The 25,351-nt window shown below is 48.0% G+C and overlaps 3 protein-coding genes across 10 annotated transcripts in view; 2 read left to right on the forward strand and 1 right to left on the reverse strand.

The window, feature by feature from the left end:
* rhpn2 (rhophilin, Rho GTPase binding protein 2) overlaps positions 1 to 11,589 on the forward strand; it is a 27,036-nt gene extending 15,447 nt beyond the window's left edge. For all 3 annotated transcript variants that reach the window (XM_069901961.1, XM_069901960.1, XM_069901962.1), the window contains 5 exons: positions 524 to 715; positions 1,251 to 1,327; positions 2,849 to 2,995; positions 8,991 to 9,149; positions 10,309 to 11,589. In XM_069901961.1, the coding sequence (XP_069758062.1) occupies positions 524 to 715; positions 1,251 to 1,327; positions 2,849 to 2,995; positions 8,991 to 9,149; positions 10,309 to 10,560 (827 nt within the window). In that variant the 3' untranslated portion in view covers positions 10,561 to 11,589. The remainder of the gene's footprint in view (positions 1 to 523; positions 716 to 1,250; positions 1,328 to 2,848; positions 2,996 to 8,990; positions 9,150 to 10,308) is intronic.
* Positions 1 to 19,107, reverse strand: part of faap24 (FA core complex associated protein 24) — a 29,830-nt gene extending 10,723 nt beyond the window's left edge. The window contains exons 1-5 of one of the 3 annotated variants that reach the window (XM_069901974.1): positions 18,777 to 19,107; positions 17,840 to 17,987; positions 15,811 to 15,950; positions 14,030 to 14,182; positions 12,645 to 12,758 (exon numbers count right to left, since the gene is read on the reverse strand). In XM_069901974.1, the coding sequence (XP_069758075.1) occupies positions 12,645 to 12,758; positions 14,030 to 14,182; positions 15,811 to 15,950; positions 17,840 to 17,966 (534 nt within the window). In that variant the 5' untranslated portion in view covers positions 17,967 to 17,987; positions 18,777 to 19,107. Of the gene's footprint in view, positions 1 to 11,043; positions 12,759 to 14,029; positions 14,183 to 15,810; positions 15,951 to 17,839; positions 17,988 to 18,776 lie in introns of those variants that run through there. The other 2 variants (XM_069901973.1, XM_069901975.1) reach the window with 2 other exon arrangements.
* Positions 18,995 to 25,351, forward strand: part of LOC138744990 (uncharacterized) — a 29,463-nt gene continuing 23,106 nt past the window's right edge. For 2 of the 4 annotated variants that reach the window (XM_069901966.1, XM_069901965.1), the window contains exons 1-6: positions 18,997 to 19,193; positions 20,090 to 20,298; positions 22,450 to 22,548; positions 23,123 to 23,224; positions 23,819 to 23,929; positions 24,967 to 25,105. In XM_069901966.1, coding sequence (XP_069758067.1) covers positions 19,100 to 19,193; positions 20,090 to 20,298; positions 22,450 to 22,548; positions 23,123 to 23,224; positions 23,819 to 23,929; positions 24,967 to 25,105 — 754 coding nt within the window. In that variant the 5' untranslated portion in view covers positions 18,997 to 19,099. Of the gene's footprint in view, positions 19,194 to 20,089; positions 20,299 to 22,449; positions 22,549 to 23,122; positions 23,225 to 23,818; positions 23,930 to 24,966; positions 25,106 to 25,351 lie in introns of all 4 variants that reach the window. The other 2 variants (XM_069901964.1, XM_069901967.1) reach the window with 2 other exon arrangements.

Consider the following 25,351-nt stretch of genomic DNA (forward strand, 5'->3'; position numbering starts at 1 on the left):
GAATACAGTTGCACAAACAGATTGTTAATTACTTTGTAAAGCATGAGAACTCATTTACAGCAAGAAGTACTGCCACACACAGTATCGATATCAAGAGAGTCTTCTTGTGGTTTACAGGTATTTTTATACCTTTGGACCACTAGGATTCTAGAAAATTCGAATGGACTGCTCTATGCAAGTACCTATTCCTTAGAATTCTCTTGGAATTAATTACTCAGTTAATTAATTAAGCTTCCATTCCCACCTGGGATTGACCTGGGTTACAGGGCTGGGTTTGACCCCCTGGTTGGGGGTCAGGGGTTGGTTGCTGGTGACTCTAGCAAGGAGAGAGTAGCAGATTGCACTGGTGATCTAGACCAGGAGAATGAGAGTGATAACAGTGTGATGTATGAAGTTGTCAGGGTGGCGAGGAGTCAATATTTCCCCTGCCAATGTCTCCAGAATCAGGGAGTCTCAAAATAAAGGGTCAGCGCTTGAGGACTACTGGTCTGCATTGGTCTTTCTCAGTTTCTTCTATCCACAGGTAAAGCACATCTACGGTCGGCCATAAAGGGGCACGAGGAGGCACTGCGGGTTCAGAGTCTCTGCAAATCTTTAAAAAAGATCGACATCTTCCAGGAAATTCTGAGAGTTTCCCACAAGCGCTCTCTCACCAAATACACTGAGCTCGAACAGGAAGATGACTTTGACCTGATGAATGGTCCCAATATAATAGGTATGAGCACTTTGTGTGTCAGCTGACTCCTGGGACGGCGGTGGGGTGGTGTGGGTGGTGAAATAAGTTGGTCTATATTCTTTAGGGCTCAGAAAAATGAGGAGAGGTCATATTGAAAGATGTAGGATCCTAAGGGGGACACAAAAGGACAGATGTGGAGAGGTTTCCACTAATGGGAGAGCCTTGAAATAGGAAGCAGCATTACAAGAGATGGCTGTTTAATCTGAGGTAAGTAGTGAATCTTTGGTGTTCATGTCCCTGGAGACTGGATCGTTGGGATAACAGTAAGAGCTTGGTGAGAGGAGAATCATAGGGAACTTGTACAGAAGAGAATGTGGTTCACCAACAGTCAGATTGAATGTGGGGTAGGTTTGAGGGGCCATACCGCCTCCACCTGTGTTCTCAGGCATGAGAGCCACTTCAATCCCTTACTTGATACCTGCATGAGTCTCTGCCCCATCCTCACCACATTCAATCCCTCGCTCAATCCCTGCGTGGCTGTCAGTCTATATCCTGGTTTTATTTCTACCCATAGGTAAAACGAGTCAGCAGATTGAAATAATCCAACCACAGGTGTCCAGTGCGAAAGTGGTGGATCTTTTCCAAAAGCTGGTATGTATTCTGGGTCAGGGAAGGCTCCACTCCCTCTGTTTACTACTCCTAATGGGACATGGAGATTATCCAAAATTCCTCTCCCTTTCCGACCTTGTCAGCATCTGAGTGATTGGTAGAAATTTACAGTAGGAGGCTACTTGGTTCCGATTTGATTTCTTTATTGTCATGTATTAGTAGAAAACATGTAATTGCGTCTGCGGTATGGCGAGATAAAGAATTCCCATTGGTGTCACCTGGCGCTCCTCACAATAGGATAGAAAGAGAAGCAAAAGAGGGACCCTTCAGAGTCACTGAGTGTCCATGGATTTGTATCTAACACTCCCACATCCTCTGTAGCTGCACAGACCCCTATTAGATTAATTGTCAACCCGAGCTCTAGATCCAAACCTCTGACATGATTAGGAAGCCTTTAGCACCTGAGGCCCTTTGGGAGCCTTTCTTGCCCTCAGCCCCCTCTTGAATCTCTGATACCCGATTTCCATGAGCCAGACTCCTGTAGCCTGCAGGCCTTGTGGGTCCCACCACTGCAGCCTTTGGGTCCCTCAGCCGTTGAGCTGGTTTTCCGCTGTGTTCCCATCCAGGAGGGTTGTATCCTCTGCTTCTCCTTAACAGTGGGTAGGGGGTCTCCCTGTTTCTTGTGCTTGCATTGGTCCTCTGATTCCCCGAGTCTGCAAGCTCTTGTGGCTGCTGCCAACCATAAGCGCTGCCATCTTGATCACAGAGGATTTTAAATTAAAACACTGTTGGCTCCTTTAACCAGCTGTTTTAAAGCCTGTACGGAGCTGAAGGCATTAGGACCCTTCGGAGCAATGCTATTTCCGCTCTCCCAGGTCTGCACCAGTGGCAGCACTGTCATTGCAGCAGCTTTTTCTTGTCAAAAAGAATGTGCTTCCTTCAACAACAAGCGATTGGTGTATTTGGCTCATGGGCCAGAAGAGCCTGTTTACGGTGCTGTATGTTTTTTAAAAAAAAATCTCGACCACCCCTGTCTTGACCTGATGATTTACTCCAGCGGTTTTTGTTTTTTTGTTGCCCCGTTCAGGACCGAGGATCAACTCTTCCCACGACCACCTTAACACTTAATCTCAAAGTACTGATCCCAAAGTATTTCCCACTTGCCTGATTTTGTTTCCAAACAAAACACCCTCTTTCATCTCAGTCATAGAACGGAACCGACTCTTTGGCTCATCTAGTTAACAACTGGGCTAGTGTCACTTGCCTATATATGATCGCGTCTTTCTAAACCCTTCCTATCCATTGATCTGTCCAAATGTCTTCTGAGTGTCAGACTTGTACAGTTTCCTCTGGCAGCTCATTCCACACATGGACCACCCACTTCATGGAAAATGTTGCCCTTCAGGTCCTTCTCCCCTTAAACTTATGTCCATAATTTTGGAATTGTTTACCCTGGGGAAGAGAGCATTCACTAGTCATTGACCTCATTAGCAGATCAAGACTCCATTATCAGTATTGGGTTGAAATGGTTCATTGGGTCACAGCTGGGATTCTTTCTGCCAGGGCCCACCTGCTGCCTTCTCCGCCAGGCAGAAGTGGACAGCCCCTCGCAAGATCAGGCTGCAGCCAGGAGACTGGGAGCAGGGGTTCACATTACGGGATGACGCTGCGGTGCAGGTGACAGGATTGGATCCCAGCTGTGCTGCTGCAGTAAGTACCAACTCTCTTATGAACAATCCTCATGTGATTGGGAGATCCTCCTCTCCATCCTCAACAACCGAGACCTCCCAGTAGCCAACCATTTCAAATCTGAGTCGTACTCCCATACTCACATGTACAATCCCACCCTGACCACCCTCAGATTGAAGGAACATCACCTTATTTTCTGTATGGGCACTCTCCAGCCAGATGGCTTCTGTGCTTTCTACTAAACTTGGTTGCCTTTTCTTTCCCCTCCCCCTTTCCAGTTCTCCCCTCCCTTCCCCCCCCCCCTTACCCACCCAGCCAACCCTCCACCCCCTCCCTCCTTTCTCCACTTATCATCTCCTGCCTTTGGCACCCCCTCCACCTTTTTTGATCAGAAGCCTGATGACATTTTCTCACACCTTGGTGAAGGGGTCAAGCCCGAAACGTCGGTTCCGTATTTCTACCTTTGCGACATAAAGGACACTGACCTGCTGAGCTTCTCCAGCGTTTTGTGCTTTGACTCGTATGAACATTGGTCATGAGTGTACAGCATGGATAAAGGCTCTTTGACCCATCGTGTCTGTGTTGACCATTGTGCTTCTTTACACCAATCCCACTTGATGGCACTAATTCCACATCCTTGCAATGCTCAACCCACTACCTCTCCAATGTTGTTCATGTTCCTGTCTCCACCTCCTCTGGCAGCTCATTAAGCACCAACTCCTGTGTGCAAAATATTTATCCTCCCCTTTGAACCTCATCCCCCTTCATCTTAAACCTATGCCTGCTAGTTTTACACATCCTTCATTTGGGGAACAGACTATCTACCCCTCTGTTACAGTTACTTCACAGTCTCCTATGCTCTAGTGAAAACATCCCCAGCCTATCCAGTCCTCCTATCAAGGTAACATTTCTTCACCTTTTCAAAGTCAATTGCATCCTTTCTGCAGAGAAATGACCAGAACTGCACACAACATCAAAGCATGGCCTAACCAATCTTTTGTACATCAGTAACATGGTGTTCCAACTCCAGTGGAGATAAGCATACCAAACACCTTCACTACTGTCTACCTGTATCACTAATTTCAAGGAACCATGTGATCACACCCCGAGGTCTGTGTGTTCTACAACACTCTCCAGAGCCCTGTCATTCACCATGCAAGAACAGCCCTGTTAAACTTTCCAAATCACTTTGCCCTTGTCTGAGAAATTCCATCTGACATTCCTTGCTCCACTTTCTAGATCCTGGCATTTCTTAAATCATCTCATTCACTGTCTACTACACCATAAATTGTGGTGTCACATGCAAGCTTGCTCACCATGCCAACTGCAATGTCATTCAAATAATTAATATGCATGCCAAAGAACAGAGGACCCAGCACCAATCCCTGCAGGACACCACTGGTCTCACACTTCCAATCTGAAAAACAACCAATTACCACTCTGACTTTTAACACGCGATAATGAGGGCAAGAATAGTATCAGGTGGAGGATGAATGCATGGCTAAAGGGGTGGAGTAAAAGGGGCAGGGATTCGAGTTCCTGGATCACTGGGACCTTTTTTGGGGGAGGTTGGACCTGTACCGAACGGATGGGTTGCATCTGAATCCCAGAGGGTCCAGGATCCTGGCAGGGGCATTTGGTAGCGCTACTAGGGGGGCCTTAAACTAGTATGGTTGGGGAAAGGGATCCATATAAAGGTGAACAGCAAAGAGAAGGCTTGTCCTCAAATAGAGAAGGCTTGTAAACAAGGTTTGGGGTGGAAAGACAGGTGATCGAGAATGAAAAGGATCAGTGCAGTGATGGGGGGGGAGGGGGGGAATAATGGTAATAAAGATGGGGACAAGGTAAGATGTGAGAAATTTCTGAAATGCATTTACTTTAATGCTAGGAAGGTGGATGAGCTGAAGGTGTGGATAGACACTTGGCAGTATGATGTGGAGGCGATTAGTGAGATGTGGTTGCAGGAGGGAAGTGACTAGCAGCTAAATATTTTGTGATTTTGCTGCTTTAGGTGAAATAGAATTGGAGGGGTAATGGGGTGGTTGGCATTGCTTGTCAGGGAAAATATCACAGCAGTACTGATACAAGATGGATTGGAGGGCTCATCAAGGGAGGCGGTATGGGTGAAATTAAAAAAATGGAAAAGGAGAAGTTACAATTATAGGGGTGTAATATAGACCACCTATGGGGAGTGAGAAATAGAGAAACAAATGTGTAAGGGAATAGCTGATATTTGTAATAACCTCATGGATTTTAATTTTCCTAATCTAGATTGGGAAACACATTCTGTGAAGGGGCTGGATGGATTAGAATTCGTAAAATGTGTGCAAGATAGTTTTTCTTTGCAGCAATACATTGAGGTACACACTAGAGAAGGGGCAGTGTTGGATCGACTGTTGGGGAATGAGATGGGGCAGGTGACTGAGGTGTGTGTTGGGGAGCACTTCGGATCCAGTGATCATGGTACCATTAGTTTCAATATAATTATGGAAAGGGATAGGTCTGGTCTAAAGATTAAGGTTTTTGTGTGGGGGAAAGCCAGACTTGATGAAATGAGAAGGGATTTGCAAGGTTTGGGTTGATTTGTTTTATGGGAAGGAGGTAGAAAGAATTGGAAGTCATTTCAAGTTGAGATTTTGTGGGTGCAGAATCTTTATGTTCCTGTTAGGATTTAAGGCAGAGCCAAAAGTTCGAGAGAGCTGTTGTTTTCAAGGGATATTAGAAAGTTGGTTTGAGACAAAAGGGAGGCCTACGTTAAATACAAGAAACAAGGTATAGATGAGATGCTTGGAAAATACATGGATTGTAAAAAGAAGCTTAAGAAAGAAATTAAGATAGCGAAAAGAAGGTACCAGGTGGCTATAGTGAACCGGATGAAAGTAAATCCGAAGGGTTTTTACAAATGTGTAAATAGCAAAAGGAGAGTGAAGGATAAAATTGGTCCCTTAGGGAATCAGAGCAGACAAATGTACGTGGAGCCAAATGAGATGAGGGAGATATTGAATGAGTTCTTCTCTTCGGTATTCACTAGGGAAAAGGATATGGAATTGTGTAGGATAAGAGAAGCAAAAGGGATGACTATGGAAAATGTAGGGATTTGGAAAGAAGGGTATTGGAACTTTTGAGGCATATAAAGGTGGATAAGTCTCTGGGTCTCAACAGGATTTTCCCCAGGACTTTCCCCAGGACCTTGAGGGAAGTCAGGGAGGAAATAGAGGAGGCTCTGACAGTGATTTTCCAACAGTCACTAGAGGGGGACATGGTGCCGTAGGATTGGTGTGTCACAAACATTGTTCCTCTGTTTAAAAAGGGCTCCAGGTGTAGGCCCAGCAATTATAGGCCAGTAAGTTTGATTTCGGTGGTTGGTAAACTAATGGAAAGTATTCTTAGAGATGATATGTATAAGTATCTAGAGAGACAGGGACTGATCAGGGACACCCAACACGGGTTTGTGTGGGGAAGGTCATGTTTGACAGATCTTGTTGAATTTTTTGAGTAGGTGACTAGGAAGGTTGATGAGGGTAGAGCAGTAGATATAGTCTATATGGATTTCAGAAAGGACTTCGATAAGGTTCCACATCGACAGTTGATAAGGAATGTTCAGGCGCTAGGTATTAATGTTGAGATAGTCAAATGGGTTCAATAGTGGCTAGAAGGTAGATGCCAGATAGTCATGGTGGATAATTGTCAGGATGGAAGCCGATGACGAGCGGTGTGCCTCAGGGATCTGTGTTGGGTCCCTTGTTGTTTGTTATTTAATGATTTGGATGATGGAGCGGTAAATTGGGTAAGTATGTGGATGATTCAATAATAGGGGGAGATGTGGATAGTGAAGATAGTTTTCAGGGACTGCAGAGGATTTGGACTGCTTAGAAGAGAGGGCTGGAAGATGGAATTTAATACCGATAAGTGTGAAGTGCTTTAGTTTGGGAAGAATGATCAAAACAGGACATATGCAGTGAAGGGGAGGGCATTGAGGAATGCAGAGGAACAGAGAGATCTTGGAATAATGGTTCATCATTCTTTGAAAGTGGTTTCTCATGTGGATAGAGCGGTAAAGAAGGCTTTTGGTATGCTGGCCTTTATAAATCAAAGCATAGAATATAGGAGCTGGGAGGTGATGTTGAGACTGTTCAAGGCATTGGTGAGGCCAAATTTGGAATACTGTGTGTAGTTCTTGTCCTCAAATTATAGGAAGGATATCAATAAGGTAGAGAGGGTGCAGAGAAGATTTACTAAAATGTTGCCTGGATTGCAGTATCTAGAATACAAAGATTGAGTAGACTGGGTCTTTATTCATTGGAGCGTAGAAGGTTGAGGGGAGATTTAATAGAGGTATATAAAATTATGAGGGGGATATATAGAGTAGATGTGAATAGGCTCTTCTCCTTGAGGGTAGGTGAGATTGGAATGAGGGGTCATAAGTTGAGGGTTAGGGGGCAAAAATTTAGAAGTAACATGAGAGGGAGCTTTTTCACTCAGAGAGTGGGGGCTGAGTGTGATCACCTATCAGAAGAGGTGGTTGCAGCAGGGTCAATTTTGTCATTTAAGAGAAGGTTGGATAAGTGCATGGATGTGAGGGGATTGGAGGGTTATGGACAGGGAACGGGTAGGTGGGACGAGAGGAGATCACTTAAATTGGTGCAGACTTGAGGGGCTGAGATGGCCTGTTTCCATACTGTAATTGTTATATGGTTATACTAAGCTAATTTTACATCCAGTTGGCCAGATAGCCTTGGATCCTATGTGATCTAACAACCTACCATCCAGGATCTTGACAAAGTCCTTCCAAAACTTGTATACACAATCCATTGTGAGACATAATTTCCCACATACTAAACCATGCTATCCTTAAAGAATCCTTGCCTCTCTACATGAAAGTCTCTTAGAATCTGCTTCAATAGCTTTCCCACCACTAATGTTTGTCTCAGCAGCCTGTGGTTTCTTGGCTTGTCCTTGCAGCCCTCCTGATACATCAGCTGTGGCTAATAAAGATGCAAAAGGTCCCAGCAATTTCCCCTTTCGTTTCTCACAGCATCCCAAGATGCACCAGGTCAGGTCCAGGGATGCTCCAAGACATCACTATTCCTCCCTGAACTCTGGCTTCCATGTCCTTCTTCACTGTAATACAGATATGAAACACTTATGTAAGACTTTGCCCATTTCCCATGACCCCACACAAGCAGACTTGCTCTCTCCCCAGCTACGCTTTTGCTCCAAATGTCAGTAAACAATCTGTTGGATTTCCCTCTCCCTTGATTGTCAGAGGACCATGTCCCCCTTTTCGCCCTCTGTTTCTTTCTTCTGTTCTCCAAGGATGATCCCAGCTGTCTGGACCTGACATGTTTTTTTTTCATACCCAGACCTTCAATATTCTTCAACCCTTCCAGCCTAGCCCTTCACTCCAACAGGAGCAGGTCCCTGAGCTTTCCCCATCAAAGCAGTCCTTCCTTTTTGTGTAGTCTGCCACAATCAACTTCCGCAGTTTCCTGCCGTTGGAATTTGGGTCTTCACTGGAGCACCTTTCCTGTTGTCTTGTACTATCGATAATAGAGGCCCATGTTGAGGGGGTTGGTGGAAGCAGTCGGTGAGCGGGCAAAAGGGAGGAGGAGGGTGGTCCATGCCCAAGCAGTGGGGAGTGGTCCTCGCCGAGGAGGGAGATGTGGGAGCTGGCTGGAGGGCAGGGGGGTGCTGAGAGAATGTTTTGAGGGGGTTAAGAGAGCAGTCTGTGAAGAGGGAGAGGGGAAGGGAGTGGTTCATATGGTGGGGGGGGGGAATGAGCAGTCTGTCGAGAAGGGGGAGTGAGACTGTGTTTGGGGGAGAGGAGGTGTCAGTGGGTGGGGGGGGCGGGGAGAGAGGAGGGGAAGGGAAGTAGTCTATATTAGGGTAAGAGTGGTCTGTGTTGGTGGGGTGGGAAAGAGAGCAGTCCATGTTGAGGGGGTGGGAAGATAGCAGTTAGTGTCAGTGTGAGGTAGTTGTCTATGAGTGGCCCTAATCTGCTGGTCTTTTTTTGCAGGGATTTGGTCTGAAGGACGGGGATATCATTGTGAAGGTGGCAGGCAAGGATTGTAAGTGGAGCTCCAGGAGTGAGGTGATGAACTTGCTCCAGAACATGCCTGTTGATGGAGTGGACATCCAGGTGGTCAGTCCTCAGGGGCTAGAGCCTGCACAGCTGGTGAGTGAATGGGCTGAGGAGGTACTTTAGGAACAGCCCCAATTCCCAGCCACAGAGATCCAGCTAGGGTTGGTGTGCAGCTGGGACCTGCTGCCAGGGTTGGTGTTTCCCAGACAGGCTCAGAGTGTTCACACTGGAGGAGGGGATGCCAAAATAAGTCACACTGTGTTCCATCTCATGTGGGAAATAGCATGATATGGCCATTCAGCCTGACATATTTGCTGTGCAACTTCACTGATCCCTATTCCTCCAAGCACCAGACACCTGTGGGGCACTGAGGCCAGCTGAGCTGAAAGAGCTGTCATCTCGGCCCCAGCTCACTAAAGTCTTCACTGACAACAAGCATCCAGTCAACAGTAGGGTTTCCCATCCTTGCTCGTCACTAATCACCCTTCCCCCACCCCCCCCCAACACCAGTAAGATTCAGCAGGAACTTACTTCATATTTGCAAGAATTCTCAGAGGGTTTATAAACAACCAGGTTAATTTGGGCTGCTGTGCAGGTGGAACAGATAGACTGTGGTTTAGTTGTGATCAATTTATCTCTTCTGACAAAAGCACCAAAAGAAGCAGTAGGCGACTTGGCCTCTCCTTCCCTCCCTTGCTGAGTAAATGAGGCTGAAGCATTTATTCAATTTCAGTAACATTGAATGTCCTCTGCAAATCCTACCCTGGGCATTCCCTTCAGGAATGGAAGAGTCAAACAACAGGAGGGGTGCTCCCAGCTGAGTGAACGACAGGAGAGCTTCAGAAAATCAGATCTGCAGGGCTGGAACCTGGAGGAAAGAAAGAGCTGCTGGAGGGACTGAGTAGGTCAGGCTGCATCTATGGTGAGGTGGTGAGTCAGTATTTTGTGCCAGGACCCTTTATTAAGAGCCATCATGTATTGAATTTTGAGAAAGAATCAAGACCCAAAACATTGACTGATGATCTCTCCCCACTGCTGCCTGACCCACTGAATCCTCCCAGCTTCTTTGCATTGCTGTGTTTCTCCACAGTTGCGAAGATACTCCTGATATTCTCAGCAATTCACTGACTCTGGAGGGGGGCGGTTTGACATTGAGGGCCATTGGGTTTCAGCTGGTGGAGGAGGTAACACATAGCTCTTTCTACTGTCTGAATGGTTGGAGTTCACTTTTCTTGATTTTCTTTGATTTCAGCCCAAGAGTGCAACACTAAGCGTAGGATTGTCCAAAACCTATTCCCTGTCCTGCTGGGCGTTGGATGAAGGGAAGAATATGAAGGGCAAGAAGGTGTCAAAGAAGCTGTCGTTCCTGAGCTGGGGGAGCAAGAACACCAAGAAGGCAGCGAGCACAGTCTGCCTTCCCCTGGCTGTGGATGGCAGCCGTCATCCAGCCTCCAGCAGTGATGCTCCCTTCAGCAACCTTCCTGACTGGAGCTCTCTCTACTGACAGGCTGCTCATGCTGGGGCTCAGGTTTCTCGACATCTACCTGAACTGTGAACCCCTCCTGACCTGTGCGTGCCAGATGCAGCCACCCAAGGCCTCGTGATGGCAGACTGTTCACTCACTCATCTCTCTCTCTGCGAGTAGATGCTTCCTGGGTGATTCCCAGATGCATGTGCAATTCCCAGCTGTTCCTGTGGCCTCAGTATGTGTCCTGCTACACAATGGCTTAGTCTCTAACAAAGGGTTGGTGTGTACAATAAATAGGGTGGGCTGTGCGGACCACCTTGTCTTGAATGGGCAAACTGCAGTAAATGAGGCAAGATCTGTGTATGGTGCCCAAATGATGGTCTCCCCGCAACCTCTCTGGCCAAATTATGATCCTGCCTGATGTATCCCTGAAATGGGGTCAAAGAACAAAGGTGAACTGGCTTGTTCTCTAGCTTATAAATGTCTACAGCGTAGATTTAAAATATTACTGTTTGATACTCAAATGAAAATTGCTTTAATTTAACAATTAGAATTTAATAAAATACTAAAGCCTGAGACAGATTTTTATAAATTAAACTGATTTATAGTCTTATTTTTGCAGTAGAAATCTATAACTGATTGTCACCAGGGTTTGTTGGGTGTAATTGTAAATCCTTCGTCTGTGCCTTTAACAAAGTCTTTTGCTCACAATGTTTGGCATTTAATAATTTCACCCTGTATAGGACTGCACTCTCTCCCAATCTCACATGTGGCTGGGAAACTAATGTTCCTCAGACGTCACACGAGGAGCCATCTTGCCCTCAGACCCACCCTGACCCTCTGCTCAATGGATGGTCATCCTCGAGGTACTGGCCAGTGGAACTAAACTCTCCGTGAAGACTGATAGTGATTTGATGTCGCTGGACTTGTTTAATGTGTCCCACTGTTTCCCCCCAAGGGGCCAGATTCTAACTTACCTTTCTGGTGCATTGGGATAATTGATGATGTGAGCAACTATGCACAGATTATTTTTGTGCAGGAATTAAATCCAAATGTAAAACTGTTCTTGCCTTGTTTGTGGAGCTAAACCAACACCATCAACATCAAAAACAGGTCAGATTCCAGTGGTGTGGCTGGGAACTTGGATGGCAATGTCTGTGATCCAGTGCTGGTTGGTCCTGCCCATGAGGGGTGGGTAGATTGGAGGAAGGTGAAGGAGCTTGGGGCAGGGGAGAGTGGAGGTCCATAAAGCTGATGCTGTAGGGGGTAAATGATGGGGTTGGTTGTTGCCTATGAGGGGAAGGGGGTGGTGGGGTGAATCAGAGATGCCTGCTGCCTATGGGAGGACATGAGCTCAGCCTGCACCTTATCCCCAGAGGCCAGACTAGAAAGAATTGGGGGTGGGGGGTGGGCAGAGGGGTTTCTGGGTGATGACCTTTTCCCTAGCTATATTTCCTTGCCATTGGAATGATGAAACCCTTGTGCTACCCACTCTTGTGATTGCTATCTTTCCACCTTTATCTGCAGCCCCCTGCCTTTCATGAATGGTGCCTAGAGATTAGGCACGTTAGGGTTGGCAGCAGACTGAACGCAGAAGGAACAGACCCCTCCTCCAATGTAAAAGGAAACAGGAAGACCTTGGTGGGGGGGAGGGGATGAACCCACGCAGGCACAGGTAGAGTGTGCAAACTCCACCCAGACAGCAATATTAGCTGGGTCAAACCCTGTTTTCTGAAGTGAGGCAAAGGCTCGATCGGTTGCACCACTGTGGTTGGTGCCCCTAGTTGGGGAGCACTGCTCTTTGGTATCAGTGGTGCTGAGGACACACTGTCATCTCGTGGCTTTGTGCACCCCCATTGCTCACTACCCTCAACAGAACGTTCACAAGACTATGAAGAAAATTGAAGGAGCCCTGTATGACTGTGCCCCTGTTCTGTGTTCAACCACCATGGTTAGCTAGTTGCAGGCAGCTGCTCTGAGCCAGTCCCAGGGACTGGTGCGAAGAAGTCTATGACCTGCTGGGCCACAGCTGCTCCAGCCATTGCTTCCAGGTCCTGGGGGGCAGCCACACTCAGCTGCTGAATACTGGGGAACCGACAGAGGAGATTCATGGCTTTCACCTTTCCAACTCCAGGAATCTTCTGGACAGAGGCAATGATCGCAGCATCACACAGACCCCAGCGGTTCTTGTGCAGAAATGGATTGTGGTCCTGGTCCCTGGTCTCCTCATCCACCTGCAAGAAGTGGGGGGTTAGCTCAGTCTCCAACATCTATCAGTCTATGCATTCCCTCATCCTCTTACACTCGATGGAAAAAAATAGGCCCCAGTCTATCCAGCTTCTCCCTATAACTCAAGCCCAATAGTCCTGGTAACTTACTTATGAATCTTTTCGAGCTTTATGTAGCTGAGTGACCAGAACTACACACAATACTCCCAAGTATGGGCTCACCAACATCTTGTACAATGTAACGTGACATCCCTGCTTCTGTATTCAATGCCCTGACCAATCAAGGCAACAGTGACAAATGTCTTCATCAACCTGTCTTCCTGTATTGCCACTCTCAAGGAACTGACCCCCAAGTCTCTCTGTTCTACAACACACTACAGGGCCCTACTAAACCCCTACAGTGGACCCAGAAACAATTCACTGTAGACGTCCTGCCCTGATTTAACCTTCTGAAATGCAACACCTTGCATTTATCCATGTTAGCATAACGGTATGGATGCAGCGGTTAGTGCAATGTTGTTAAAGTGCCAGCGATCTGGGTTCAAATCTAGTGCTCTCTTAAGGAGTTTGTATGTTCTCCCCCTGACCTGCAAGGGTTTCCTCCAGGTCCTCCAACCATTCAAAAGATAGCAGGGTTGTAGGACAATTGGGTATAATTGGGTGGCATGAGCCTGTAGGCTGAAAGGGTCTGTTACTGTGCTGTATGTCCAAATTTAAATTTCATCTGTCATTCCTTAGCTCATTTTTCCAATTAACTACATCCTCAATATCCTTTTTCACTCTCCACAAAGGCTCCAATTTTGGTATTATCCATAAACTTACTAACTGTGCTAACGACATTGTTATTGTGGATACAGATGACAAACAACAATGGACCCAGAAACAATTCCTGTAACACTCCATTGGACACAGGCCTCCAATCTGAAAAATAACCCTCCACTACCACTCTTACACCTCCTACCAAGCCAATGCTGTATCCAATTAGCAGCTCACCCTGAATACCATGCAATCTGACCCTTCATGGGATGCTCTCAAACACCTCACTAAGGTACATGTGGATAATGACCACGGCCTTGCCCTCATCAATCTTCTCAGTCACCTCTTTAAAGAACTCAAATCAAATGATCAGATAAAAGAACTGAGCAATTTCTGATTTACTGAGAGCATTATTTGGTCAGGTGGTTTTGTAACCCTGCAGTGTCAGTGAATACTGCTGCCAAACAAGCCAGAGATCTGGCCTCTGAACCTGGGGCAAGATGTGAAGAAAGAGTACTTACCAACTGTGCGATGAGCTGCGAGGCCTCAGACTGGCTGGCTACAGGCAACAGGCTCAGACCCAGTTCCAGCACCACAAACTTCTGCACCCCACTAAAGTACTGCTCGCTCAGCCGCGTCCTCTCCACCAGAACAATCCCATTCAAAGTGCTCGCCTGAATGCAGGGGATGGAAGCAGATAGACATGCTTTCAAATAGTTATAGTCATGAAATCATCCAGTATAGAAACAGGCCTTTTTGGTCCACCAGTTCTCTACTGACCATCATGCCTATCCATATTAATCCCAGGAGGTAAATAAGAAACTCTGCAGGTGCTGGGGTTTAGTGCCATATATGTAAGTATTGGAATAACTTATCAGGTCTCACAGCATCCATAGGAAGTAAAAAGCAGTCAACACTTTGGGCCTGAGCCGTTCCTCGGGAGAGGAAGGGCTCAGGCCTGAAATGTTGATGCCTTTACTTTGTGTGGTTGCTGTGTGACTTGAGTTTCTCCAGCATTTTTATGTACCAACTCGTACCTTGACCCTTTCGTAACTCGACATCATTCCAGTGAATTTGTACAGCATCCAATGAGGCTGATGCTCATCCTGGGTACACTGTGCACACATCGATTGTGGACCTGATGACCTACATCCCAATCTATCAAAATTCCCTGGATTTGGGAGAAATTCCAGAGGACAGGAAAATCAGAAATGCTCCCACCACTGTTCAGGAAGAGGGGTATGGAAAGCAGGGAGCCAGAGCTAATCAGCCAATGTCTGCCACTGGTAAAATGCTGGACTTCAGTATTGAAGTCCAGCAGGAACAATTAGAAAGTGATAAAGCAGAGATAGTGGCTTCGTGAAAGGGAAATTGTGACTGACTGTTTTGAGTTGTACTTGATAAAAGTGCATGGATTTGGAATGGTATATTGGTGTGAATTGGAGAATGGCTATCAGGGATTTGAGGTAAATGGGACACACTTGGGTTCTGTCAAGCAAATGAGATCAATGGTGGAGGGAAATTGGTCAAAACAAGGGGCTTTGAGACCTTTCTGATGAAGGATGGATGTATGCACAGACTGAATATCCATGGTGAGGATGAGATGGAGAGGACTAGGGAATCAAAAGTTATCAAAATGGCAAGCAACATAGGAGATATATCCCAGATCAAGATGGGAAGGTGCTGGAAAAGGGAAGAGAGGGTGGAATCAAGATTGAGGAGTTAAGTTCAGTGTGTCAAGAGCAGGTGGAAACAATGGGCATGCCAGGATGGTCCTGTTGGGAAGTGTGGGGTTGGGGCACCCATCAGGTTGGAGGCTGTCGGGGAGATATCGATGCGATGAGATCTATGACAGCGTGGGAGTCAGCGGTCTAGTATTTGTTGGTGGCTCGTGGTCTAGAGGAGGGATTCAGGAGCTGGCATCTGGCCCCTTCAAAGTAGACATCTGTTCGTCAGATCACAACGGCACCACCTTTGTCATGGCTCTGAAATAGTAGATGACAAGGTTGATGACAAGGTTGTGGATGGTGTGAATGCTGTGTGTTAAGTGTGGGTGAGGGGAGGGGATTGCTATGTGTTGGGAGGGGTTAAGGTTAGATGGGCTGTGAGGGGATAGAGAAGTCAAGGCAGTTGATCTTGCGTCAGTATTGAGAAATGAAAAGGTCAAGATAAGGTAAAAGACCCAAAGGGTCTGTTCAAGAGGAAGGAAAGACATGAGAAGGGGTCATAAGTTGGAGTGGGGACTCCTGACCAAAGAAATAGGTGAAGGCTCTTTTATATTACTCCTCATTAGCTGACTTACATTTCGAAATCTGACAAGTTTTCTTTTGTAACCGCTTCCAGCCACGAGATCTGCCTCAGAAATATACAAGACACAGAGTCGCTTGGAGAGGTGGAAATCCACTAGACCCAAACCATCCTCAAACATGACTGTAACCCTGCCTGGAAAGAAAGAGAAGAGTCAGTGAGAGTGAGAGGGACAGAGCAGAGGCCTGTGGTGTGGTGACAACAGCGGAGCCTGGAAAACCCCAGAAACCTGGCAATCTGTGGATGGCACCAGTCAATGCTGTGAAATGCAGAACCCCCAAGCGTGCAGCTGTGCTGAGGAGCCCTATAACCTGTATGTGATTGAATGGTTGACTCACATCGGCCCTGCAACAACCATATAGCCGAGGATATAGACGATTCCCTGAAGTTATTATAAGAACATTCAATTAGAGTCAGAGAGAGATCAAGTATGAAAATAGGCCCTTTGGTCCACTGGATGCTCACCATTAACAACTCATTTTCACTAACACTACAGTCATCTCACATTCTTATCAACACCGCAGATGCTACTACTTCCCTATACACTAGGGACAATTCATTTATACACTCCCATATCGTTGGGATGTGGAGGAAACTGGAGCACCTAGGGAAACCCACCTGGTCATCGGGAGAACATGCAAATTCTGGGCAGGTAGTTCCCAAGGTCAGGTTTGAACTGGGTCTCTGAAATGTGAGGAATAAAAATTCTCCCAGGTAGCCAGTGGATGTGGCAATCTGGACCAGTCCCCATCACTCCCCCACCCTCGTATAACTGTCTCCCAGTACAGCACAGATGATCACCATACTATTGAGATGGTGCAGAGGAGATGTTGCCTGGGCTGGGTATTTCAATAACAAGAAGAGACTGAAGAGGCTGTGTGTGTATGCCAAAAAGTAGGGGAAGCTGACGGGTCCTGCCAGAGGGCTACAAATTATGATAGGGATAGGTAGGGTAGAACAACAAAAAATGTTTTGTGAAGAGTGAGGAGTTGAGAGGAGATCCGAGTTTGGTCTGGAATGCAATGCCTGGAGGCGGTGTACTCACAAAGTGTCTCGATGAGAACTAATTCACCATAGCGGAGAAGGCTATGGACCAAGTGCTGGTAACTGGGATTCATGCTTGGTACTGGCATGAACTGATCTCAGCATCTTGACAGAAGGATAGAGGCAGCTCTTCATTCAGAGATGTGTGAACCTTTAGAATTCTATAAGGGACTGATAGAGGCAGCTCTTCATTCAGAGATGTGTGAACCTTTAGAATTCTATAAGGGACTGAGGAGATCAAGGTCAGAAGAAATAATTCATGGGTCAGTGATCAGGGCAAAGGCAGGGACTGATCAATACAACAATGTGTGATATGGCTCCAGGAGCAGGCAGCAGATCTGAGGGGTGAGTTCTGTATGAGAGCTGCAGAAGAGATGGGGCAGGTCTGCAGAGTGAAGTTAAAACACAATTATGGAGAAATTCAGCAAGTCAAACAGTGCACTTCATATATCAAAGATAAAGATACATAACCAATGTTTCAGGCTCAAGACCTTCATCAAAGTATGAGCAAAATATAGGCAAGTGCCCAAACAAAATAGTGGAGGGCTGGAGAGGGTGAATGAATGGGTACAATTATAAAGGAGATTTCAGAAACAGGGGAAATCACCATCAGTGTAAGTTATTCAATGTGCTGTGGGTGTGAATCTATGGCATCACAGAAACAGTGGGGGAGGTTAGCAGGGTCAGGCTGAGGCCAGGGTATGACAGAGTAGGGGAGGAGGCTGGGTGTGTGAGGTGGGGTGTGGGGAGAAGATGAAGGGACAACTGATGGTGAGCTGGAACAGTGGGAGTAAACAGTATGAGTAACACAGATAGGATTTGGCCTCGAGTCTGAGAAGTGCTTGGTGGTTGGAAGAAAGAATGTGGGGCTGGGGACGATCAGTAGATAGTGAGAGGGTGTGGGCAAAGTAACTTGAGCCAGGCCTGGTTTGAGGGGAAAGAGTTGTTCTACTGGTCCATTTCCTGTGGCTCCAACCTACCCTGACAACCAAGAACCAGCTCGGAACCTCTCCACTTCTCATTCACAATGACGTGTCCGAGGGGAACTGTGGTAACACCAGGTCGAACCGGAGTGCTGCACATACTGGAAGTCAATGAATCATCCATCACAACTCACGGAATCATCACCTGGGGAATGAAACAGATTAATGTGCTTTAATTCAATAGAAACCTCAGCTTGCACCCTTCCCACCTTCAACCCGCATGGACTTTTAAAAATTACATATGAATTGTTACTAGTGTGTTTTACAGGAGTGTGGGTAGGGAGAAGGGGGGGGAACTGTATGGAGAAGGGTGTGCTGGGGAGGGAAGTGTGGGGGAGAGTGAGAGTGGGGAGTGTGTGGAGTGGGGTAATGTGTGTGGGCAGAAGAGAGGGTGTATTATGGAGGGAAGCATGGATATGCGTAGGGAGAGGAGAGGGTGTGCTGGGGATAGAGTGTAGAGAAGAATGTGCTGGGAAGGAAGTGTCTGGGGAGAGGGAAGGTGTGCTTGGGAAGAGAGTGTGGGGTGAGGAGGGTGATGTGTGAAGGGTACACAGGGTGTACTGAGTAGGGGAGTGTGGGGAACAGAGTGTGTGGAGATAGGGACAGGTGTGTGGGGACACCGCTGGGGAGTGAGTATGTGGAAATGGGGACAGGTGTGCTGGTGAGGGGAGTATAGGGTGAGGGAGCAGGCTGTGTGTGGGGGGAATGTGTGGGGTTATTGGGGGTCGGGATTATGGGGTAACTAGGGGTCAGGGGAATTTGGGGAGACTGGGGGTCAGGGGGAATGTAGGGGAAGAACTGGGGGGGTCAGGGGGAATGGGGGGGAAGACTGGGGGTCGGGGAGATTGTGGGGTAACTAGGGGCTGGAGGAATGTTGGGGGGAACTGCCCGACCCGTCGGAGGGGGGGAAAGCAAAGTGTCCACGACCACCTACCCTTCGGGGAGAATCTTCTCACACCAATCCGCGAGAGGGCCACTCTCTCCCGGGTGGCCAGTTTTGATGATTGACAGGTAACAAAGACCAATAGAATTTCGAGTTTACGCAGGGGAACTGACATTATCCAATCAAATTCCGTCTACTTATTTAATTGAGAAGCAGCCACTCACTTCATCCCATGCCAATGAAGCAAATGGTGATTGGTGGATTAGAGCGGACGTCACAGTGGCTTCTGGGCGGGCCAACTGGCGTCATGTCAGGGCCTGTCCCCGTTTGACGAGCCGTGTCCCCGGCCTCTGCTTCTTTCCCTGCGCCGCTCCATGTACTCCGGACGGCCGGTCAGGGAGAGGCCGCAGCTGCAGAGCCTGGTGCTGGAGTACAGCTGCCGGCACCGCCTGGAGCCGCTAACACAGCGTGAGCGAGGGTCGGGGGCCGGAGAGAGATAGGGGACGCAGTGTCGGGTGGAGGAGCAGAGACGGGGGTCGGGAGACTGGGGGGGTCGGGAGACGGGGGGGTGGTCGGGAGACTGGGGGGGGGGGTCGGGAGACGGGGGGGTCGGGAGACGGGGGGGGTGGTCGGGAGACGGGGGGGGTGGTCGGGAGACGGGGGGGGTGGTCGGGAGACGGGGGGGTGGTCGGGAGACGGGGGGGGGGGGTCGGGAGACTGGGGGGGGTGGTCGGGAGACTGGGGGGGGGTCGGGAGACTGGGGGGGGGTCGGGAGACGGGGGGGTCGGGAGACGGGGGGGTGGTCGGGAGACGGGGGGGGTCGGGAGACGGGGGGGGGTCGGGAGACGGGGGGGGGTCGGGAGACGGGGGGGGGTCGGGAGACGGGGGGGGTCGGGAGACGGGGGGGGGGGGTCGGGAGACGGGGGGGGGGCGGGAGACGGGGGGGGCGAGTCAGGGAATGGAGCCGGTTGGGGGTTGAGCGTGGACGGAGTGGGGGATGGAGGGTGTCAAGGTATGGAACTGTATGGGGGTTGGGGTGGGGGGGAGGAGGAGGGATGAGGATGTGGGGGTGGGAGATGAGGGGGAAGGAGGGATGAGGATGTGGGCGTGGGAGATGAGGGATGAGAATGTGGGCGTGGGAGATGAGGGATGAGGATGTGGGCGTGGGAGATGAGGATGTGGGCGAGGGAGATGAGGGATGAGGATGTGGGCGTGGGAGATGAGGGGGAAGGAGGGGTGAGGATGTGGGCATGGAGCCATGACCTCGGGTTGGGGGTGGACAATAAGCTTTGATCAGTACACTTACTGAGAGCAACCAGAAGTGTATTCACTAATCCGGAGGTGTATTTTAATTTCTCCTGCAGATTGTCTGCAGGGATGGGATACCTCATTCACTGAGCATGGAACTTTACCCCTTCGAATTGCCTGTGCTGCGCTGTGGAGCGTGGTGAAATGGCAACATGCAGACCACTATGGGAGAGTGGTGGATTTTGTGAATGATGTCTGGCATCAGGTTTCAGACCTCGTCAGTTACCGACACTATCTCAAACTCTGCATGGCTTTCAAAGCCAAGGTATTGTACTGCCTGCTAAACAACTTGGTGTTCACACTTAGCTATTCTCCACTCTGTTGTAGGGCAAGGGCAGGAAGGCTGGGGTTTGGTGTCCGAGTCTTTGAAAGCATGAGAAGGCCCATATCATTCATGTTTGTTGCCTATTCTTTTTCCCATGTGCATTAACACCCATGATTTTCCCAGCTCTCATCTACACCAAGGGATATTTAAACCATCAATCTTCCAATCTACTCGTGTCTTTGGGATGTGGGATGAAACTGGACCACTTGGGGAAATTCATGTTCAAACTCCACCCAGACGGCAGCTGGAATCCGAATTGAACATGGGGCAATGGAGCCATGAAGTTACTTTGTGGTTTTCTTAATTTCCCCCTGGGTTTGAGGATACGGGAAATGGATGGATGGATGGTAAATGGTGGCATTGGCAGAAGCTGAAGGAGTGATAACTGAGTGCGATCATTTCTCTCCCCTTCAATGGATCTGTCCTTGGAAACCAGAACCAAGAACCAAACCTCAGCACTCCATTGTGATTGTAAAGACTTTCATTGGGCTGTGTACATCGGTACACAAGAGGGTACAGATTGCGTGAACTCCACCGCTGCACCTTCTACTCAATGTGGCTTTAGAACCTTCTGGTCCCAGCTTCCTAACTGAAAATGCTTCCCTACTTGGTGTCAATTCTGTGTGCAGATGCACAATAGCACAAGCACTCTGACTTTGTATCTGGCTACTACCCCATGCTCTCATTAGTTCTTTTACTCTTAGGGGTATCTGTACTGCATCTCCCTGACAGCCTGAAATTTAAGTGTAGAGTTTTTGCAAATGATGAGGGATAATACTGGTAGTTCAATGCTTCACAGTCTCAATGCTTCACAGTCTCAATGCTTCACAGTCTCAATGCTTCACAGTCTCAATGCTTCACAGTCTCAATGCTTCACAGTCTCAATGCTTCACAGTCTCAATGCTTCACAGTCTCAATGCTTCACAGTCTCAATGCTTCACAGTCTCAATGCTTCACAGTCTCAATGCTTCACAGTCTCAATGCTTCACAGTCTCAATGCTTCACAGTCTCAATGCTTCACAGTCTCAATGCTTCACAGTCTCAATGCTTCACAGTCTCAATGCTTCACAGTCTCAATGCTTCACAGTCTCAATGCTTCACAGTCTCAATGCTTCACAGTCTCAATGCTTCACAGTCTCAATGCTTCACAGTCTCAATGCTTCACAGTCTCAATGCTTCACAGTCTCAATGCTTCACAGTCTCAATGCTTCACAGTCTCAATGCTTCACAGTCTCAATGCTTCACAGTCTCAATGCTTCACAGTCTCAATGCTTCACAGTCTCAATGCTTCAATAAATTGCGTCACTTTACACTTAACCAGATTGAACTCCATTTGGCACTTCTCCATCCAATTCTGCATCCTGTCAATATCATATGACAATCTTCTATGCTATCCAAACACCAGCCTTTGTATGACCTGCAAACTCACTGACTCACCTTCCACTTCTTCATTCATGTCATTTAAAAAATCTCAAAGAGCAGGGGTGCTCGATCAGATGCCTGCATAACACTACTAGACGCTGACCTCCAGGCAGCATACGTTCCATCTACTACCGTCCTCTGCCTTCAGCAGGCAAGCCAATTCCGAAACCAAGCATCCAACAGCTCTCATAACTTTCTGAATGAGCTGACCATGGGGAGTTTGTCAAATGCCTTACGAAAAATCCATAAACATCATAAGGTATAAAAATCTTACCTTCATCAATTTCTTTTGTCACTTCCTTGAAAAATTCAATTAGACTCGTGAGGCACAACCTGCCCCTCACAAAGCCCTGCTATTTATAGAATTGTGAGAGACATGGAGTGGACAGTCAGGCTTGTTTTTTTTTGCCAAATTGGATATGCCAAATATTAAAGCGCATAGATTTGAGATGAGAGGGGGATTTTCAGATTTGCTAACCAAATTATTGTTTTACAGTGATGTGCCTGGAACTCATTGCTGAGGAGGGTGGAAGCAGATATAATAGTGATGTCTAAGAGACATTTAAATAGGGACAAGAGGCAGAGAATGGAAGGAATCAGTCTGTGAGCAGGTTGGTGGGATGAGTTTAAATTGGCATTGTGTTCAAAGCTTTCTCACTGTCCCTCCAGCTGGTGATGGAAATGTTTGTGAAACAAAGGAGTTTATTGGACATCCTCCAGATCCTTGACAAATACTTTCCCAGGCAGGTTCCAGCTGACCCTAGAGTGGTAAGTTACTGTGATTGATCTTCCTCTGGTAAAGTGGAACAAATTATGGGTGACCTTTAGCTGATACCTGATCCTAACCCAGTACAGACCCATCCCTCTCTCCTACCCTTCTCCCAGAGATGCAGATTATTGACCCCAGCTCCTGTTGCTAACTGTGTGGGATGGGTGTGCAGGGTGGAGGGAGGGTCCACGCTGGTGATGTATCTGTGAGCGGGATGTTTTGTGAGTGCAGGGATGTCTGTTGGAGGGTCTTTGAGAGTGGATGGGCTCTGTAAGGGTGGGTGTGAGCTGTGAGGGAGACGGTAGATCTTTTGGAAGGGGTGTGAGAGGTGGTCTGAGGGTGGGTGGATCTGTGAGGAGAGTGATCTGAGGGGGAGGTTGGGGATCTGTTGTAGAGTGGACTGAGGATGGGGGTGTCAGTGGGGACTCTGAGGATAGGTCTGTGAGAGAGGGTGGGTCTGTAAGGATCTGTGAGAGTGGGGGTCTTATGATGAGGAGTCTTTGAGGATAGAGGGGTCTGTGAGAAGGGATGCTGGCTCATTCACAGGACATTTAACCCCTGATTTCCTAACAGACCAGAAGGGATGTTGAGAAGGAGCGTCAGTGTCGGCTGCAGTTCCGGAAACATGTTCTGTTCATGATCCGAGACAGGAATTACCGGGAACACTTCTTGAAGGTGAGTGTCGATCCTCGGGATGGATGAGTCAGGGTCTGGTTTGTCGGCACCATCTGCAGGAAGGGGGTTCTCCACGCACTCTGTGGAGGTGGAGAAGAGTTTCCAGTCTGTGTGGGCTGGAGGGGGGTGGGAGAAGGGGCTTCATCCTCTGTGTTGCCTGGAGTGGGGGGGGGGGGGGGGGAGAAGGGGCTTCATCTTCTGCCAGGGAGAGGTTTTTGAATGTCTGTACCAGGCTCTACATCTCTGGCAGACTCCAGCACAGATGTTACTGGTATGGACAGTGCTGGTAATAGTCAGTGCTGTCTATTCCATGTGACTTGGAGCAGGGGTGTTGGTTGGACAGGGGAGATGGCTGTGCGGGGAAGTGTGTCGAGGCAGGGGTCTCGGGGGCAAGAGGCATGCATTGTAGGGGTGAGGTTTAAGGGTGTGTTAGGGCAGGGGCGTGCATTGGACTGGGCATGGGGAGAGGGTTGTGTGGGGTGGGATCGTATGGGCGGGGAGGCGTGTGTTAGAGGTAGGCAGCTGGTGGGGCATGCGGGGGGAGGTTAGTCTTGTGACAGAAGTTGTGGCTGAGGCTGAGCATGTTTGATCAAGGAGGAGATGGAAGAGGTATACGGCAGCGTGTTCATGACTGCAGCCCAGAGACTGCTATGGGAGTTCCTCCAGAGGCTCGAGAGTGCTCTGCCCCTTCCTCGAGTGGATCAGGTAACCCTCCTCACCCCTATCAGTACCTTCACCCTCTTACAACACTTCCAGGTAACTCCCACCCCTCTTCCCCCACACAACCTTCAGTGAACCTGCACGTCCTGAGTGTGAGCTAAATATTTTAAATTGGTCAACAGAAACCTGTTTGGAAGTATATTGGAGAAGTGCAGGAATGTAGAAATCACATGGACTCTGATCTGGACAGAGCTGGATCACATGGACTGACTGGATCACACATATGGACGAGATCACACGGACTGACGGGATGAGGCAGACTAACTCAAAAAGTCACTGAAATACTTTAATCAAGAAAAAATTGTCACTGGCCCATTTCCTTTGGAGTTATGAAACCATGCACATAACGAGTCAATTAGGTACAATTAAAACAGTGGTTTTCAAACTTTTTCTTTCCACTCACATACCACCTTAAGTAATCCTTTACTAATCACAGAGCATCTATGGCATAGGGATTACTTAAAGTGGTATGTGAGTGGAAGGAAAAAGTTTGAAATCCACTGTTTTAATCGTACCTAATTGACTCATTATGTGCATGGTTTCATAGCTCCAAAGGAAATGGGCCAATGACAATTTTTTCTTGATTAAAGTATTTCAGCGACAATTGGGTGTAGAGCAGTGGTTTTCAACCTTCCCTTCCCACCCACATAGCACCTTAAGAAATCCCTTATTAATCACAGAGTACCTGTGGCATAGGGATTACTTAACGTGGTATTGAGTGGAAAGAAAAAGTTTGAAACCCACTGGACTGACTGGATCACATGGAATGACCAGAATGAATTCTGACCCAGTCAAGGATGCAGAGTTGGATAATTCGAACTGACTGGATCATTCAGATTAACTGGAATGGACTGTAACTCTGACATCCTGATTCCTTTGTTGACATACCCCAAGTGCCTCTGTTCCAACTTTGCTATCACTGGAGGCCTTGGTCAAAGGATTCACTGTGCTCGTCCCACTGTGCACTTTGTGTTTACTGGACAGGGCTCAACCTCTCCCCTTTTCTGTGGTTGCTTTCATAGCTGCTTGCCTCATGTGTGGACAGAGGTAGCCTTTCTCAGGAGGAAAAGTCCCTCATCTCTCTCCTTGCCGACCACAGCAGGTCTGTTTCTGACATTCTCCTCCAACGAATGCAGCAGCAGTGGAGCCAACACAGAAGCGGTGAGTTCATCAGTGATGCAATATGTCCAGCCAGAGTTCTTGCCACTCCACAGGCCCTGACGTTGTGAGGCTGGGAATCCAGTTACAATATACAATCTGGCTGTGAAGCCATGTCTTTGCTTCTCCTGTGTGACCACAGTACTGTTTACTCCTCTGCCCCCTGATCAGAGGGAATTGGATAGGAGCAATACATGCCGGGGGCCTTCTGAAAATTAATGTTGAAAACTGCAGCAATGTGCTCATAAA

The sequence above is a fragment of the Narcine bancroftii genome, chromosome 10 (assembly GCF_036971445.1).
Source record: "Narcine bancroftii isolate sNarBan1 chromosome 10, sNarBan1.hap1, whole genome shotgun sequence".
Classification (NCBI taxonomy): domain Eukaryota; kingdom Metazoa; phylum Chordata; class Chondrichthyes; order Torpediniformes; family Narcinidae; genus Narcine; species Narcine bancroftii.